Below are 18,764 nucleotides of genomic sequence, written 5' to 3' on the forward strand. Positions count from 1 at the left end.
GTGACTTGTGCAGCCCTTTGAGACACTTGTGATTTAGGGCTATATAAACAAAAATCGATTTATTTTTTATTTTTTATTTTTAGATTTTTTTTTAATCAATCCAACAAACCACTACACAGCAATACAATAACAATGCAATCCAATTTCAAAACCAACTGCAATAAACAGAGCAATTGAGAAGACACAAACACGACACAAAACAAACCAAAAGTAGTGAAACAAAAATGAATATTATCAAAAACAGTATCAATATTAGTTATAATTTCAGCATAGCAGTGATTAAAAATCCCTCATTGACATTATCATTAGACATTTATAAAACTAAAAAAAAGAACAATAGTGTCACAGTGGCTTACACTTGCATCGCATCTCATAAGCTTGACAACACACTGTGTCCAATGTTTTCACAAATATCAAATAAGTAATATTTTTGGTTTGTTTAATAGTTTAAAAAAAATACATTATTGCAATCAGTTGATAAAACGTTGTCCTTTACAATTATAAAAAACATTTTTTTTAAATCAACTACTCTGCTAGCATGTCAGCAGACTGGGGTAGATCCTGCTGAAATCCTATGTATTGAATGAATACAGAATCGTTTTGAATCGGAAAAATATCGTTTTCGAATCGTATCGAAAAAATCGATGTATTATCGAATCGTGACCCCAAGAATCGATATTGAATTGAATCGTGGCACACCCAAAGATTCACAGCCCTAATATATATATATATATATATACATTCATACATATGTATGTATATATATATATATATATATATATATATATATATATATATATATTATATACATTCATACATATGTATGTATATATATATATATATATATATATATATATATATATATATATATATATATATATATATATATATATATATATATATGTATATATACATACATACCTACACACACACACACACACACGCACATATACAAACACCCACATCTGCGGTCCTCTCCAAGGTTTCTCATAGTTATTTACCATGACATCCAACTGGGTTGTGAGTTTTTCCTTGCCCTTATATGGGATCTGAACCGAGGATGTAGTTGTGATTTGTGCAGCCCTTTGAGATACTTGTGATTTAGGGCTATATAAACATTGATTGAATGTTTGTATATATATATATATATATATATATATATATATATATATATATATATATATATATATATATATAGCTATATATATATATATATATATATAAAAAACAAACAAACAAACAAAAAAAACTATATATATATATATATATATATATATATAGCTATATATATATATATATATATATATATATATATATATATATATATATATATATATATATATATATATATATATATATAGTTTTTTTTGTTTGTTTGTTTGTTTTTTTACCAATATACTGTATATTTTCACATTTTACTTTCATGACAGAAACGGATTTGGGACCTAAGGATATACAGTACAGACCAAAAGTTTGGACACACCTTCTCATTCAATGTGCTTTCTTTATTTTCATGACTATTTACTTTGTAAATTGTCACTGAAGACATCAAAACTACATGTGGCGTTATGTACTTAACAAAAAAGGTGAAATGACTGAAAACATGTTTTGTATTCTACTTTCTTCAAAATAGCCACCATTTGCTCTGAGAACTGCTTTGCACACTCATTCTCTCCATGGGCTTCAAGAGGTAGTCACCTGAAATAGTTTTCACTTCACATGTGTCATAGTTTTGATGCCTTCAGTGACAATCTACAATTTAAATAGTCTTGAAAATAAAGAAAATGCATTGAAATGAGATGGTGTGTCCAAACTTTTGGCCTGTACTGTATATACAAAATAGCAGTCTCCATAATAGTTCTGTATATGACAAACCATAAAATTACTAGTATAGTTTTTTTTTTTGGGGGGGGGGTTCTATTTTTACCTTTTAAAAATACACACACCTTCCTGTAATTTACCCCCTGCAATATTGCAACTTTAAGTCCATGATAGTTTGACTGTATTTTTGTACTAATATCACTTTTTTCCACAACCAAATTTCCAAAAAGTGCAGTTCTATTGTTAGTTTTGTTTGTTTCTAATACAAATTATTATAAAAAAAATGTTTATGTCTACAGTATTTTAACATTATGTATGTGAAAGTACTTTCTCTCTCATATTACGACTTTATCGTAAGAGTACACCGTTTTGGTCTTAATGTTAGGACGTTATTCACATAATTTTTTTCAACTTTGTTTTTGTACATTGATTGATTGATTGAAACTTTTATTAGTAGATTGTACAGTACATATTCCGTACAATTGACCACCAAATGGTAACACCCCAATAAGTTTTTCAACTTGTTTAAGTCGGGGTCCACGTTCATCAATTCATGGTACAATTACTGCTCTTTTTTAATTATACTATTTTTTGGTGTCGTTGTCTTATTTTGTTCAATTAATATTTTAGAATAAGCTGAAGGTCAACAACCACCACAAAGGGTCCCTGGACCCCACTTTGGACTTCCATTCCATGGCGTAATTGACACATTATAATTGGTAATCACACTATAACCGCTAGGGGGCGACATTGTCCCATGACAAATCAAATCAATAGGAACACAAACATACAACTATTGTGTTGGCTGACCCACATAAATAGTTGAAGATTGTTTTATTTCATTTAAATGTGTCAGTTACAAAAGACGATGTCGTAAACGTTAGGATAAAATCTATTTTTAATTTCAAAGTTGAAGAAAAGGTTGTTTGAATTAAATTAAGAATGCGTAATACAACAAACACACCCTTGCAAAAGAGGCAAAATGGTTCTTCCCTTATGGTAGGGGCAAACAGAGCATGACGTCATCAAAGCTCACATGTTATGCATTCACACACACACCGAGAACATTTGCATCTCATATAGCAGTGGTCCCCAACCTTTTTGTATCCGCGGACCGGTCAACGCTTAATAATTTGTCCCGCGGCCCGGGGTGGGGTGGGAGTTGGGGAAGGAGTCCTTCTTTTTCCTTTTTTTTTTCTTTGTTATGAAAAAGGGACGTTTTTGTCATGAAAAGGGGAGGTTTTTGTGGTCAGTGCACTAATTGTAGGTGTATATTGTGTTTTTTATGTTGATTTGATAAAAAATATATATATTTTTTAATTTTTTTTATTTGTTTTATTTATTTAAAAAAAAATAAAACTTAATAAAAAATTCTTCTGCGGCCCGGTACCAATCGGGCCACGGCCCGGTACCGGTCCGTGGCCCGGTGGTTGGGGACCACTGTCATATAGCACATACTTGTGGTGCGTTCAATGGAACCTTGAAAAAAGTTGGAAACAGATCGAATCGTGGTTAGTTTTGAAAGACAGTGGAGGCTTAACCGCCAGTAGATGGACTAATAATAATCATAACAGTGATGCATTCCTATGATTAGTATTATCCCCTGATGATAATCCTCTACAGCAGGGGTCTCAAACACACGGCCCGCGAGACGTTATTTTGCGGCCCGCACCTTAATATGAAATTTAATGTTGGTGCGGCCCGCGAGCTTTATATGAATGGCGCTTTACATCGTCATACTTGTATTTCCACAATTTTTCCGGTAGACTCTCAATTTTCAGTGCCCCGGGAGATTAACGGGAGGGTCACTGATATTCGGGTGTTACCCGAAAAGATCGCGAGAGTTGGCAAGTATGTTGCTAGGGCAATAAAGCCATTTAAAGAAGGTGAATTCATTAAAAAGTGCATGTTAGTTTTTTTTTAAGAAATCTTTCCTCGCGGCCCAGCCTCACCCAGTTTTTGCATCCAGTGGCCCCCAGGTAAATTGAGTTTGAGACCCCTGCTCTACATGAACATAAATTTAACATTATTTTTTTAAATCATATTTCATTGAACAACAACATCATTAAAACTTACATTCTGGCTACTTTATGTAAATTTGTCATCACTATTCAATGAAAAAAAAAATATTCATTATAATACAACAGCAAATAATTTAGAGGAGTTTTAGAATATGTTATGGAGCTTTTAGAAACCCCCAAAATGCCTAATAAAACACATTATTGATGAAACTGAGACATAAACATGTAAATATTATGGGCTTTCCACCTATTGTGCTATGGGTTATCACGTTATCAATCGTCCCTCGTCATATCGCGCTTCTAGGTCCCTATCGCAGATTTCATCGTACGTTTGGCTTAAATTAAGCATTCTCGAGCATAAAAATGGCTAATAGAACTAAAAAGTACTATCAGAGCTTGCTCTTCAGTATCGTGGTCACTGATTGGCTCAGCCACAAGCAGAGTAACTATTTGATGGACTCCAGCACCCCCCACGACCCCAAATGGGACAAGCGGTAGGAAATGGATGGAGTGTAAAGGTGACAATGTGGGTGTTGTTTCAGTTCGAGAGAACTCTCATACTGTAATAAAAAAAAAAAAATGTATTTAGAAGGCCGTGAAAACAATATTATGCTCTATTTATAAAAATGTTGACATATAATTAATAATTTTTTCCTAAAGTCAGCCCTGGAACTAATTAACAGCGATAGACATGCAAGTGGGACGGCGTGGCGCAGTGAAAGAGTGGCTGTGCGCAACCCGAGGGCCCCTGGTTCAAATCCCACCTAGTACCAACCTCGTCACGTCCGTTGTGTCCTGAGCAAGACACTTCACCCTTGCTCCTGATGGGTGCTGGTTGGCGCCTTGCATGGCAGCTCCCTCCATCAGTGTGTGAATGTGTGTGTGAATGGGTAAATGTGGAAGTAGTGTCAAAGCGCTTTGAGTACCTTGAAGGTAGAAAAGCGCTATACAAGTACAACCCATTTATCATTTATCATTTAAGTGGGAACTGGTTTACAATAACATAATCTAAAAATGTTCATCAAATCTTTAAAATGTCTAAATCCTAAGCGAGCCGAGGCGTGTTTTAAAAAGCTACTTTCAAACAAATGAAGCCAATAATAAGTGTTAATGTTTAATAATAATAATAATAAAGTTATATTAAAGACTTTAAATGGGACCGCATGCAAATAAAAGCCCTTTGCTGGTGTGTTTGTGATGTAAAATAGCAAAATGCATGAAGTAGATGACCAAATAATAATAAAAACAAATACTAAACACCGTACTGAGGTATGCACTATACCAGGGATCGGCTACCCAAAATGTTAAAAGGGCCATATTGGACCAAAAATACAAAAGAAAATCTGTCTGGAGCTGCAAAAAATAAAAAGCGTTTCTATATTTGATATAATGAAGTCAACACATGATATACCGGTAAGTGTCTATATTAGCTATAACAGCCTATTATCAAAATGACTATGTGTCGCAGGCTGACACAAAACTTTGTTGATAGAAATGTTGAAATGTAATATTTATTCTACACATTTTTTGCAACATTGGTAAACATTAGTTAAACTTATCAGGGAGTAAAATAACTCCTCTAAATCACTGGCTTAGAATGGCCAAAGATATATGTGTTGTGTGTCCAAGTTAAAGGAAACGGCAGGCTGTCTTCTCCTACTCAGTGGCCTATTGGTTAAAGTGTCTGCCCTGAGATCAGTAGGTTATGAGTTCAAACCCTAGCCGAGTCATACCAAAGACTATAAAAATGGGACCCATAACCTCCCTGTTTGACACTCACCATCAAGGGTTGGAATTGGGGGTGAAATCCCCCCAAATGATTCCTTCCCACCTCACCTCCCAGGGGGTGATCAAGGGTGATGGGTCAAATGCAGAGAATCATTTTGCGATTTATTACAATCTTTGCAAGCTGGGTTACGTTTGCTGAGGTCTGGAACAACAAAGCACACAAACAACTATCAGAAATGCAGCCAATATTACATACAGATAATGTGTCATGAGACATCAGATAAATTAAATACAAAGAGGACATGGGAAATTAAATGAGCTCAAATCTACCTACAAAGGAGGCATAATGATGCAATATGTACATACAGCTGCCCTAAATAACATGTCAGCATCAATTAGATTGCAGTCATGCATGCACTGACCAAATATGCTTGATTAGCACTCCACACAAGTCAATAACATCAACAAATTTCACCTTTGTGCATTCACACACAGTATACAAAGCTTGGTGGACAAAATGAGACAAAGAAGGCATGGCATAAAATATGGATTCCTCTGGCATCTTCTTCTTCTTTTTTTGTTTAATGGCGGTTGGCAAGCAACCTTTGGGTGTGTATTACCGCTACCTTCTAAAATGAAGTGTGGATCGAGGTGAAACCACACCCTATATTCTTTTATTTAACTCGGTCATTTTTAAATATGTATATAATGCTTTGTAACCTATGTGTTCTAAGTGCAATCCTAAAATATCTTCCACCACTAAATCAAATCAAATCAAATCAACTTTATTTATAAAGCACATTTAAAATTTACCACAGATGTAGCCAAAGTGCTGTACAATGGACAGGTTAAAAGATAATACAAGGACCGAGCAAACAACACAACACAAACAGAACATGATAAAAAAAACATACAAAAAAAACATAAAAACAGGTTCACAGCAGGCCCTGCGATGAGGTGGCGACTTGTCCAGGGTGTAACCCGCCTTCTGCCCGATTGTAACTGAGATAGGCGCCAGCGCCCCCGCGACCCCAAAAGGGAATAAGCGGTAGAAAAATGGATGGAAAAAAATGGATGCAAAATATTGTTCATTTGTAGTGGTCTTTCTTGGACTATCTGGAAACAAAAGATATAAAAAAACTAAAAATGTGTTGAAAAATAAACAAGTGATTCATCCATTCATCCATTTTCTACCACTTATTCCCTTTTGGAGTTGCGGGGGGCGCTGGCGCCTATCTCAGCTACAATCGGGCGGAAGGCGGGGTGCACCCTGGACAAGTCGCCACCTAATCGCAGGGCCAACACAGATAGACAGACAACATTCACACTCACATTCACACACTAGGGCCAATTTAGTGTTGCCAATCAACCTATCCCCAGGTGCATGTCTTTGGAAGTGGGAGGAAGCCGGAGTACCCGGAGGGAACCCACGCATTCACGGGGAGGACATGCAAACTCCACACAGAAAGATCCCGAGCCTGGATATGAACCCAGGACTGCAGGACCTTCGTATTGTGAGGCAGACGCACTAACCCCTCTTCCACCGTGAAGCCCACAAGTGATTCAATTATAAATAAAGATTTCTACACATAGAAGTAATCATCAACTTAAAGTGCCCTCTTTGGGGATTGTAATAGAAATCCATCTGGATTCATCAACTTCATTCTAAACATTTCTTCACAAAAAAATATATCTTTAACATCAATATTTATGGAACATGTCCACAAAAAATCTAGCGGTCAACACTGAATGTTGCATTGTTGTATTTTTTTTCACAGTTTATGAACTTTCATTCATATTTTGTTGAAGTATTATTCAATAAATGTATTTATAAATGATTTTTGAATCGTAGCTATTTTTAGAATATTTAAAAAAATCTCACGTACCCCTTGGCATACCTTCAAGTACCCCCAGGGGTACGCGTACCCCCATTTGAGAACCACTGTACTATACAGACGCGTCATCAACTAGTTGTCCTTCTGTGTTATCGACTTTTAGGGCTGGTTTACTTTGTGACCTCCCTTTTTTTCTACATTTCTGTCACCTTATCAAATGCAGGAAGGAACTAACCGTACAGAACACACGTTATTAACAGCTTTCCCAGCAAGTTTTTAATGCTACTTTGAATTGTTTTATGAGCGCAACATGGTTTGTAAACATGACTTAAGCTTGCTAACATTTGTCAGAAAACATGTTATGATTTTTGCAACTGCTCTGTTATCTACTTGTAAAACTTGCTAAAGTCTGTCTTTTTTTTTTTTTTGCAGAATGTTTTTTTTACTTAATAATTGCACATGTTGAAAATATACAAACAAATTAGGGCACTTCCAATTCAGTACAAAACTTCAAACACTAACAAGGTTGCGCAATCAACATTTTCATGTAAACAAATACAAAATTTAAAAGTAAGACACAACACAAATAGATTAACAAAATAAAAATAGGTTAAAGCTATCCATCCATCCATCCATTTTTTACCACTTATTCCCTTTGGAGTCACTGGTGCCTATCTCCGTTACAATCTGGCAGAGGGCCGGGGTACACCCTGGACAAGTCGCCACCTCATCGCAGGGCCAATACAGACAGACAGACAACATTCACCCACTAGGGCCAATTTATTGTTGCCAATCAACCTATCCCCAGGTGCATGTCCTTGGAAGTGGGAAGAAGCCGGAGTACCCGGAGGGAACCCACGCAGTCACGGGGAGAGCATGCAAACTCCACACAGAAAAATCCCGAGCCTGGGATTGAACTCAGGACTACTCAGGACCTTTGTATTGTGAGGCAGACACACTAACCCCTCTCCCACCGTGAAGCCCAGGTTAAAACTAAAAAACTGAATATAGAATTGGCTTATCTAAAACATTCATCTAATAAGGATAATCATTTAAAAGTTGTTTTACTTTTTACCATCATCCAAGATTTTATAACTAATTTGAACTCAATAAACCATTGTGAGAATTTGCTGTTTCACTTTAAGAAATCAACTTTTATGTATGAAAAATTTAGCTAGCAACATAATATTAACACTCATTTCTTTGAGGCTGTTTTTATAAATGTACAGAATAAAAAAAATGCAGAAAATTTCGTTGCTTCAAAACTTAAGATTCACTTCCGGCAAACGCTCGTCCCAGAACCAGCCAATGAGGTGCTTGTGTCTTCAATTATCGGAAGTAGGTCTTGAGTTTTTTTTTATATAGTTTTTTTTATAAAACTTTATTTATAATATGACACATTTACATACAAGCAAAGAAATAATAATAATCAAAACAAGTACAGAATCAGTACAAATCATCGCCAGGAGATTGTAAACTTAATAAAGTAACTAAAATAGAATGCAAAATATATATGTGTGACAGAGTGGAAAGCTACAGTCTGTCTCCTCCCCCTTGAACTACCCACCAACGTCACTTCAACACTTTCAGGAAGGAACTTGTGGTTCAGTCAACGAGTTTGGAAAACCTTTCACGGTAAGTTTTCAACGTTACTTTACACCTTTATTGGCTCGTAAACGTGACATAAGATAGCTAACATTGAAATGTTATAGTTTCGCGTCAAAGGCAGTCTGCTACTCCCCCCTCCCCGCCCAACACAACCAACTCTCTTGTCTACTTTAAGGTGTCTCTTTATTTTTTACGGAGGAACTTCTCAGCTGAGAATGGCCGCCGCGCCGCCGTCTTCGCTCCAGCTGAGGGCGAGCGATGTCATCCAGAAAGAGCACCTGGACGACGGAGGGTTCGGAGAAGTGTATCTGTGCTACCATGCCACCTTGGGCCGTGTCGTGATGAAAACCATGTACACTGGTCCTCTTCGAAACGAGTAAGTGGTTTTGTTCGTCTAATAGCCATTTTCTAAAGGCGTTTATTGTGTATATGATTAGGGAAGAACGCAACATGTCAAAAGTGAAACTAAACCGTCTTAAAGGGGTCATGTTAGTTTTTTTCCCCTACTAGTTTTAAAGGTGACTTATTAAAAACCAACGTTTCTTACCCATTTGTACACGTTTTTGTGTATTTGTGATCAGCAGAAATGTCAATAATTTGTAAAGGAACCATGAAGAAGGGAATAGCGGGGGGAAGGGAGGGGTGGTTTACAACCTACCCCTTAACAATAATAGCGGCGCATCATAACATCCGGTTTGACTACGCTAACAAAATAAAGGTTTCAAACAAGTACCTCACACTAGCATAATGTACTGAAACTTCTACTGAAATTTGATTGTCTTATTTTTTTTATTTTATTTTTTGTCCTGTCCAGCTTCTCAGGCAAATCATATAGTTGATGTAGATGCCCATATCGGCTGTTCAGATTTACTATACAAAAGAGAAGTGTAGAATACTTCTCTTGTTGCCTTATTTGAATTTGACTTAATAAATGTATTCATATCATCATTTGGTGCAGGAGGGGATAGAAAGAGAAAAAAAGGAAGACAGAGGGGAAAATTGTGGGGCTATGAGGGGGCTTAGACAGAGAGACAAAAACAACAACAGCAAACATAACAAAAACAACAACAACAATAGAACAACACCAGCACATACAATATGTACAAATATGATCGTAAAAGTGATAGCAAATAAGCAGTTAGTGAAATAAATAATAATATAGAAATGACATTGAGCATTTTTACACTACAACTGGAGCAATACAAATACCAATAGAAAAAGCGCTATTGTTTATGAACAATACCAATAGTTTACCTCTAATATCAACAATACAGTTGTTCAAATGCAACAATACGTATACATAATAACTAGAAAGATAAATAAAATTAAAATAAATAAAGAAAAAGGAATGCCGAAAGATGGAGGAGAAGAGAGAGAAGCAACCTATATTAATCTTGTAGATTGTTATAGTAACAATAGGTTAAGCTTTGTCAGTATGCCATGTGTTACCCAGTTTACCCTAGGGCAACAACGTTGATATATGTTTGATGAAACATGATTATGTGCATGAGTGTATGTATGTATATGTACTTGTATATGAACAGAATGTGTATATGAATGTTTGTACAGTAAATGTATATGTACTATGTACAGTATGTGTATGTTAGTACCGTGAATGTGCGTGTAGATGGACGAACTTGGAATATGTAGGTATGTACTGTATTTGTGTATATATGTGGGAGCGTAGGTACCTATGTACGTTTGTATGTATGAATAACGGTGTGTGTGTGTGTGAGTATTGTGTGTTTGTATGTACAATATATTTGACTCTGTGTGCGTGGGAGCTAGAGTACGGCCCCAGCCGCCCAGAGAGCTCAACCCAAACAGCAGGTGTGGCGCCGGGGGAACCAGGGACCACTGGCCCCACGCAGCCAGGCCGGCCAGCGATGGGAACCCCAGAGCCCTGCCCACCGCGCCGCCCGGAAGAGCCGGCAGCAGGCCGCAGACAGACGCGCCCGGTAGAGGACAGGGCACGAGAGAAGCAGCGGACGGCGAGACCCCAAGCCAGCGAGAGACAACCCCCCACACGGGCAGAAAGACGGGACGCCCCGCCCGGGGGAACACAGAGACTCCCCGCAGCCGGACGGGAAGACCGCCCTCGCCCCAAAAGCACCCGGGCCCCCACAACCCCACCCCCGGGGAGCACGGCGCGGTCCACACCAGGCCACCCAACCCAAGTCGGCCGCCACAGGATCAACCAGCGCAGGGCCACGGGAACCACCCACCCCACCCGGAGGCACCCCAACGATGGAGATGGAACAACCAGCAACCGCCCTGTCGAATCCTCCCCCCCCCCCCCCCCCCCCCCGAGGGAGGGGGGGAAAAAACAAAAACAAACAAAAAAACAACAACAAACACAAACAAAAACATTATTAATACAGACCAAAAAAAAAAGATAAAAAAAACAACAAATAAATAAAAACTTTTTTTTACTACACACACACACACACACACACACACACACACATATATATATATATATACACATACATATACACACGCACATACATACATACATATATATATATATGTATATATATATATATACACATACATACACATATACACACATACATGCACACATACACATACATACATACATATACACACATACCTCCGCATACATATATACACAAAAAAAAATAATAATTAAAATAAGATCACAGACATGCTGACACACAACATCACTACCCCAGCAGCCGGCCGACTCGCAGCAACTCAGAATACCCTGCAGCACCAAGCTACCACAATGGATGAGGGTACTAGACCCAGGAGCTCCAGACATGCAGCCCGGATGCAGTAGCCTGAGGCGCCAACCCCGATTGACCAGCAGGCCCAGAGCGTAACCCCAGAAATATACGTACCCATATATATATATATATATATATATATATATATATATATATATATATACACACACACACACACATATACATCTGCAGATATACGTACACACACGCGCATATACCCATATACATACATATTATATAGATCTATATATACATTAATACACATATATGCGCATACATACACGTGCAGACATACATACACACAAATATATACATACATACATACATACATATACACACACACATATATGTATACATACCCATCTATGAACACACACATACCTGTAACCATACATGCACACCCATATACGTATATACACACACACACACACACACACACACACACACCTATAAGACAACAAATCCATACACAGGCCGGAGGGACAGCAATGAAGTCCCGGCATCCACTGCCCACTGAGAACTAGCCGAACCCCCATGCCCCACAGGTCCGGCCGCGTACCCACGCAAACCCAGGGACAACCCCCGACAAGCCCGCCCCAGACAAGGTTGCGAAACCGGGCGCGCAAGGGCGGCGCGGCAGGGCGCAAGGGCACCCCAGGTCCTCACCTGACAAGCCAACCAACATGAAAAATAAACAAGTATGAAGCCGGCTAGTCCGTCAGCCCCGACAACCACCACGAGTGCCCGCTACCACCAGTCACAATATCAGCCACCCCCCTGCACCGGACCCAGCAGCCACGGGTGCCCACACTGCAAACAAACGTCATCAGAAATAGCAGCTGCAATAGCCCCAGACAGTCAGCACCACCCCATCAAATCAAAGCGATCGAGAAAAAAACTGATAGGCAACCACACGCCAGCAGGATCATGGAGACCAGCCCGCCAGTCAGCCCAAACGCCAACATGCAAACGAGACAGCCGTTACAGCCGACCTCCAGTCCCTATTGATGTGTGTACTGTAGCGTAGATTGTCTTATTTAAACAAGAATAGCAGGTCCATTCTATGTGTCAAAATTGATCATTTCGCGATATTGCCATATTTTTGCTGAAAGGATTTAGGAGAGAACATCGACGATAAAGTTCGCAACTTTTGGTCGCTAAAAGAAAAGCCATGCCTTTACCGGAAGTATGTGCGCGTGACGTCACGAGTTGCAGGGCTCCACACATATTCACATTGTTTATGATGGGAGCCACCAGCAGTAAGAGCAATTCGGAACGAGAAAGCAACAAGTCCCCTTGTGCGAGGATGAAAGATTTGTGAATTAGGATATTAATAGTGAAGGACTAGAAAGAAAAAAAAAGCGACGGCTCCCAGTGTGAGCGTTTCAGATGTAATTAGACACATTTACTAGGATAATTGTGGAAGATCCCTTATCTGTTTATTGTTTTAATAGTGTTTTAGTGAGATTCTAAAGACATACCTCGAGGTCGGATGGCTGCGGTGAACACGCAGTGTCTCAGAGAGAAGCCGAGGAGCCAAGCTCACAGCTGCCTTTTTTGACAGCTACTGCAGGAGGAAGTCCCATAATCCACTGTTTTCTCCGGTAAGACTTAATATCACAATTTTCCCATCCAAAGACATGCTGGTTGACGTAAAGAAAACATGTTCGTTTGACCGCTCTGCTTCACAACAAACAAATAAACACCGGCTGTGTCTCCGTGCTAAAGACAGCTGCAATCCACCGCTTTCCACCAACAGCATTGTTCTTTATAGTCTTTATTATTAAATGAACAAATTGCAAAAGATTCAGCAACACAGATGTCCAAAATACAGTGTAATTACACCATGAACAGAGACGACATTTAGCTGTGTTTGGTGCCTCGCTAATATGTCCCCTCCAACACGTGACGTCGCGCGTACGCGTCATCATTCCGCGACGTTTTTAGCAAGAAACTCACGGGAAATTTAAAATTGCAATTTAGTAAACTAAAAAGGCCGTATTGGCATGTGTTGCAATGTTGCAATGTTAATATTTCATCATTGATATATAAACTATCAGACAGCGTGGTCGATAGTGGGTTTCAGTAGGCCTTCAAAGCACTTAGTGATATATTTACACAATTATTATGCTTTGACCTAAAATACTGATCAAAATTGTCCAGAGATGTGTTGCACCAATAAATGGGAGGATTTCTGCATTTAATTAACAAATATTTTATTTGACACAAAAAGCACATACTCTATGGTGGTAAAATACACTATATTGTAAAAAAATATTTGGCCACCTGCCTTGTCTCACATATGAACTGGAAGCATACTTGCCAACCCACCCGATTTTTCCTGGGAGATTCCCGAATTTCAGTGCCCCTCCCGAAAATCTTCCGGGGCAACCATTCTCCTGAATTTCTCCCGATTTCCACCCCGACAACAGTATTGGGGGCGTGCCTTAAAAGCACTGCCTTTAGCGTCCTCTACAACTTCTCGTCACATCCGCTTTTCTTCCATACAAACAGCGTGCCGCTCCATTTACATAATATATGCGGCTTTTACACACACAAGTGAAATGCAAGCATACTTGATCAACAGCCAGACAGGTCACACTGAGGGTGGCCGTATAAACAACTTTAACACTGATTGATTGATTGATTGATTGATTGATACTTTTATTAGTAGATTGCACAGTTCAGTACATATTCCATACAATTGACCACTAAATGATAACACTCGAATACGTTTTTCAACTTGTTTAAGTCGGGGTCCACGTTAATCAATTCATGGTAAACTGTTACAAATATGTGTCACACAGTGAACCCATACCAAACAATAATTACAAATACATTTCGGGAGAACATCCGCACCTTAACACAACATAAACACAACAAATACCCAGGATCCCTTGCAGCACTAACTCTTCCAGGACACTACAATATACACCTCCGTTACTACCAAATCCCCCCATATTATTTAGGAGCGAAGAAATTTCACAACTGGCCTTGCGATGAGGTGGCGACTTGTCCAGGGTGTACCCTGCCTTCCGGCCGAATGCAGCTGAGATAGGCTCCAGCGACCCCAAAGGGCAGAAGCAGTACAAAATAGATGGATGGACAGACTGATGAAATTTCACGATTGGATTTGTTGCACAGGTGGCATCCTCTGACAGTTTCACGCTGGAAATCGCTGAGGTCTTGAGAGCAGCCCATTCTTTCACAGTCTCCATGCCTAAGTGCTTGATTTTATACACATGTGGTCAGGCCAAGTGATTAGGACAACTGATTCTGATCATTTGGATGGGTGGCCAAATACCTTCGGCAATATAGTACAGTGGTTCTCAAATGGGGGTACGCGTAACCCTGGGGGTACTTGAAGGTATGCCAAGGGGTACGTGAGATTTTTTTATTAATATTCTAAAAACAGCTACAATTCAAAAATCCTTTATAAATATATTTATTGAATAATACTTCAACAACATATGAATGTAAGTTCATAAACTGTGAAAAGAAATGCAACAATGAAATATTCAGTATTGAAAGGCAAGATATTTTTGTGGACATGTTCCATAAATATTGATGTTAAAGATTTCTTTTTTTGTAAAGAAATGTTTAGAATTAAGTTCATGAATCCAAATGGATCTCTATTACAATCCCCAAAGAGGGCACTTTAAGTTGATGATTATGTCTATGTGTAGAAATCTTTATTTATAATTGAATCACTTGTTTATTTTTCAACACGTTTTTAGTTATTTTCACTTTTTTTTCTTCCAAATAGTTCAAGAAAGACCACCACATATGAGCAATATTTTGCACTCTTATACAATTTAATAAATCAGAAACTGATGACATAGTGCTGTATTTTACTTTTTTTTTCTTTTTTTTTCCAACCAAAAATGCTTTGCTCTGATTAGGGGGTACTTGAATTAAAACAAATGTTCACAGGGGGTACATCACTAAAAAAAGGTTGAGAACCATTGATATAGTGTACATGTGAAAGGTGAAAAACGGACTTAAAAACAAACTGGAAAAACTGAATTGTATAGATTTTTTAAATTGCTATTGTTATTTAAACTTGATGTGGTTAATTGGTTACTAATTTATGTCCAGGTTTTTAAAACTATATTTAAAGTTGATTTTGGTGGTTCAATAAATACTCATGTTTTTAAATTAATTAACAATTGTGTAATTAATTATGATTGGAATATCAATGAAAAATAATCGTGATTATCATTTTTGCCGTAATCGTCCAGCCCCTTGAAAGCATTTTTCAAGTGATATGGAGGTAGAATTGATCGCTCCCATCAGCTGCATTTAAAGACATACTGCATATAATAGAAACACAGCTGTTTTTAAAGACTGCAGGAAAAAACATTAGTCAACAATGTCCATTTAAATGGAACCCTAACTTTTTTTTTTTTTTTTTAAATACAGGGAGAGCAAGAGGTCCCTGCTGGAGGAAGGGAACATTATGGCTAGCCTGAAGCATGAGCGGGTGGTAAAGTTGCTGGGTGTCATCATGGAGGACCGAGGCTGCTCACTCGTCATGGAGCTGATGCCCAGGGGGAACCTGTTGGCCATGCTGAAGAAGGTCAGTACATCATAGGGTTTTACCACAGGCAATAATGTAAAGTGAATTCATCTGTTTCGGGATCAAACATTTACTAACTGTACAGGTGTGTGTGTGTGTGTGTGTGTGTGTGTGTGTGTGTGTGTGTGTGTGTGTGTGTGTGTGTGTGTGTGTGTGTGTGTGTGTGTGTGTGTGTGTGTGTGTGTGTGTGTGTGTGTGCGCGCGCGGTACAGTCAAGGTCAAAAGTTTACATACACTTGTAAAGAACATAATGTCATGGCTGTCTTGATTTTCCAATCATTTCTACAACTCTTATTTTTTGTAACAAAATGATTGGACCACATACTTGTTGGTCACAAAAAACAAATGAAGTTTGGTTCTCATATTATTTTTTTGTGGGTCTACTAAAAATGTGACCAAATCTTCTGGGTCAAAAGTATACATACAGCAATGTTAATATTTGGTTGGATGTCACTTGGCAAGTTTCACTGAAATAAGGTGCTTTTGGGGGCCATTTACAAGTTTCTGGCAAGCTTCTGGTTGAATTTTTGACTGCTCTTTTGGACAAAATTGCTGCAGTTCAGCTAAATGTGTTGGTTTTCTGACATGGCCTTTTTTTTCCGCATTGTCCACTCAATTAAGTCAGGACTTTGGGAAGGCCATTATAAAACCTTAATTACAGTTGTGATCAAAATTATTCAACACCCCAAACAATATTGGTGTTTGAGCAAATTAGACATTTATTCCGTATTTTGTTTATAGTCATATCAAATAAAGATGTGTCAAATAGACAAATGCAACTTAAATTGTAACACTGTATTTTACAAAATACCAAAAAAGGACATTTTTCTTAATATCTCATTGACAAAATTATTCAACCTCCTAGTTAAATGCATCTTTAGTACTTAGTAGAACCCATCCATTCATCCATTTTCTACCGCTTATTCCCCTTAGGGGTTGCGGGGGGCGCTGGCCCCTATCTCAGCTACAATCGGGCAGAAGGCGGGGTACACCCTGGACAAGTCGCCACCTCATCGCAGGGCCAACACAGATAGACAGACAACATTCACACTCACATTCACACACTAGGGCCAATTTAGTGTTGCCAATCAACCTATCCCCAGGTGCATGTCTTTGGAAGTGGGAGGAAGCCGGAGTACCCGGAAGGAACCCACGCATTCACGGGGAGGACATGCAAGCTCCACACAGAAAGATCCCGAGCCTGGATATGAACCCAGGACTGCAGGACCTTCGTATTGTGAGCCAGACGCACTAACCCCTCTGCCACCGTGAAGCCGACTTAGTAGAACACCCTTTGGCAGTAATTACATCCTTCAAACGTGATACATAACCGGACACAAGCTTCTTGCAACGATCTACGGATATTTTAGCCCATTCCTCTTGGGCAAAGGCCTCCAGTTCATTCATATTCTTGGGCTTGCGTGCTGCAACTGCCTTCTTCAAGTCCCACCACAGGTTTTTTATAGGATTTAGTTCTGGCGACTGTGAAGGCCACTCCAGAGTCTTCCAGCCCTTCTTCTGCAACCACTCTGATGTTGATTTGGAGGTATGCTTGGGATCGTTGTCCTGTTGGAAGGTCCAACGTCTCCCAAGCCTCAGCTTCGTCACTGACTTCATGATATTTGCAGCTAATATATCCTGGTAGGAAATAGAATTCATAATGCCTTGAACGCGCTGGAGATTCCCGGTACCTGAGGCAGAGAAACAGCCCCAGAGCATGATTGACCCCCCACCATGCTTAACAGTAGACAAGGTGTTCTTCTCTTTGTAAGCTTCATTTTTTCTCTTCCAGACATAACATTGATTCATAGGACCAAAAAGTGCCAGTTTTGTCTCATCACTCCATAGAACAGTTTCCCAAAACCTTTGGGGTTTGTCCAGATGATTTTTGGCATACTGGAATCTATTTTTCTTGTGTCTGGTAGTCAGAAGTGGGGTGCGCCTGGGAGTTCTGGCATGGAGGCCTTCTTCTCGTAGTGCGCGCCTTAATGTCTGGGACGAAACCCGCGTTCCCCCCTTTGCAATGTCCTGTTGTAGTTCCTCAGCTGTTACCCTGGGGTTTTTCACCACTGTATGCTTCAAATACCGGACAGCAGTTGCACACAGCATCCTCTTTCTACCACGCCCAGGTAGTGTTTCCACTGTGCCTTTAGCTTTAAACTTGCAAATTATGCTCCCAACTGTGTCTCTTGGAATATATAATGTCTTTGCTATTTTTTATATCCATATCCTTTCTTATGAAGAGAAATCACCTCTTCTGTTGACTTCTTTGACCACTCCCTGGACTTCACCATGTTGCAAATACACCATTGACCATCTACAAGAAGCTGAGCGTCAGTCTTTTTCAATCAGTTGAATTGTTGATCGTTATGGTTCTAATCACATCTACAGGTGTTTTCAACACCTGATTGAAAAGACCTTA

The 18,764-nt window shown here is 39.0% G+C and overlaps 1 protein-coding gene across 5 annotated transcripts in view; it reads left to right on the forward strand.

Annotated features, from left to right (window-relative positions):
* Positions 1 to 8,937: 8,937 nt before the first annotated feature.
* The window catches only part of ripk1l (receptor (TNFRSF)-interacting serine-threonine kinase 1, like), a 28,090-nt gene continuing 18,263 nt past the window's right edge, over positions 8,938 to 18,764 (forward strand). For 2 of the 5 annotated variants that reach the window (XM_061920262.1, XM_061920258.1), the window contains exons 1-3: positions 8,938 to 9,040; positions 9,189 to 9,389; positions 16,186 to 16,342. In XM_061920262.1, the coding sequence (XP_061776246.1) occupies positions 9,229 to 9,389; positions 16,186 to 16,342 (318 nt within the window). In that variant the 5' untranslated portion in view covers positions 8,938 to 9,040; positions 9,189 to 9,228. Of the gene's footprint in view, positions 9,041 to 9,188; positions 9,390 to 13,217; positions 13,368 to 16,185; positions 16,343 to 16,554; positions 18,676 to 18,764 lie in introns of those variants that run through there. The other 3 variants (XM_061920259.1, XM_061920260.1, XM_061920261.1) reach the window with 2 other exon arrangements.

Source organism: Nerophis ophidion, linkage group LG14, assembly GCF_033978795.1.
Source record: "Nerophis ophidion isolate RoL-2023_Sa linkage group LG14, RoL_Noph_v1.0, whole genome shotgun sequence".
NCBI classification, from domain to species: Eukaryota; Metazoa; Chordata; class Actinopteri; order Syngnathiformes; family Syngnathidae; genus Nerophis; species Nerophis ophidion.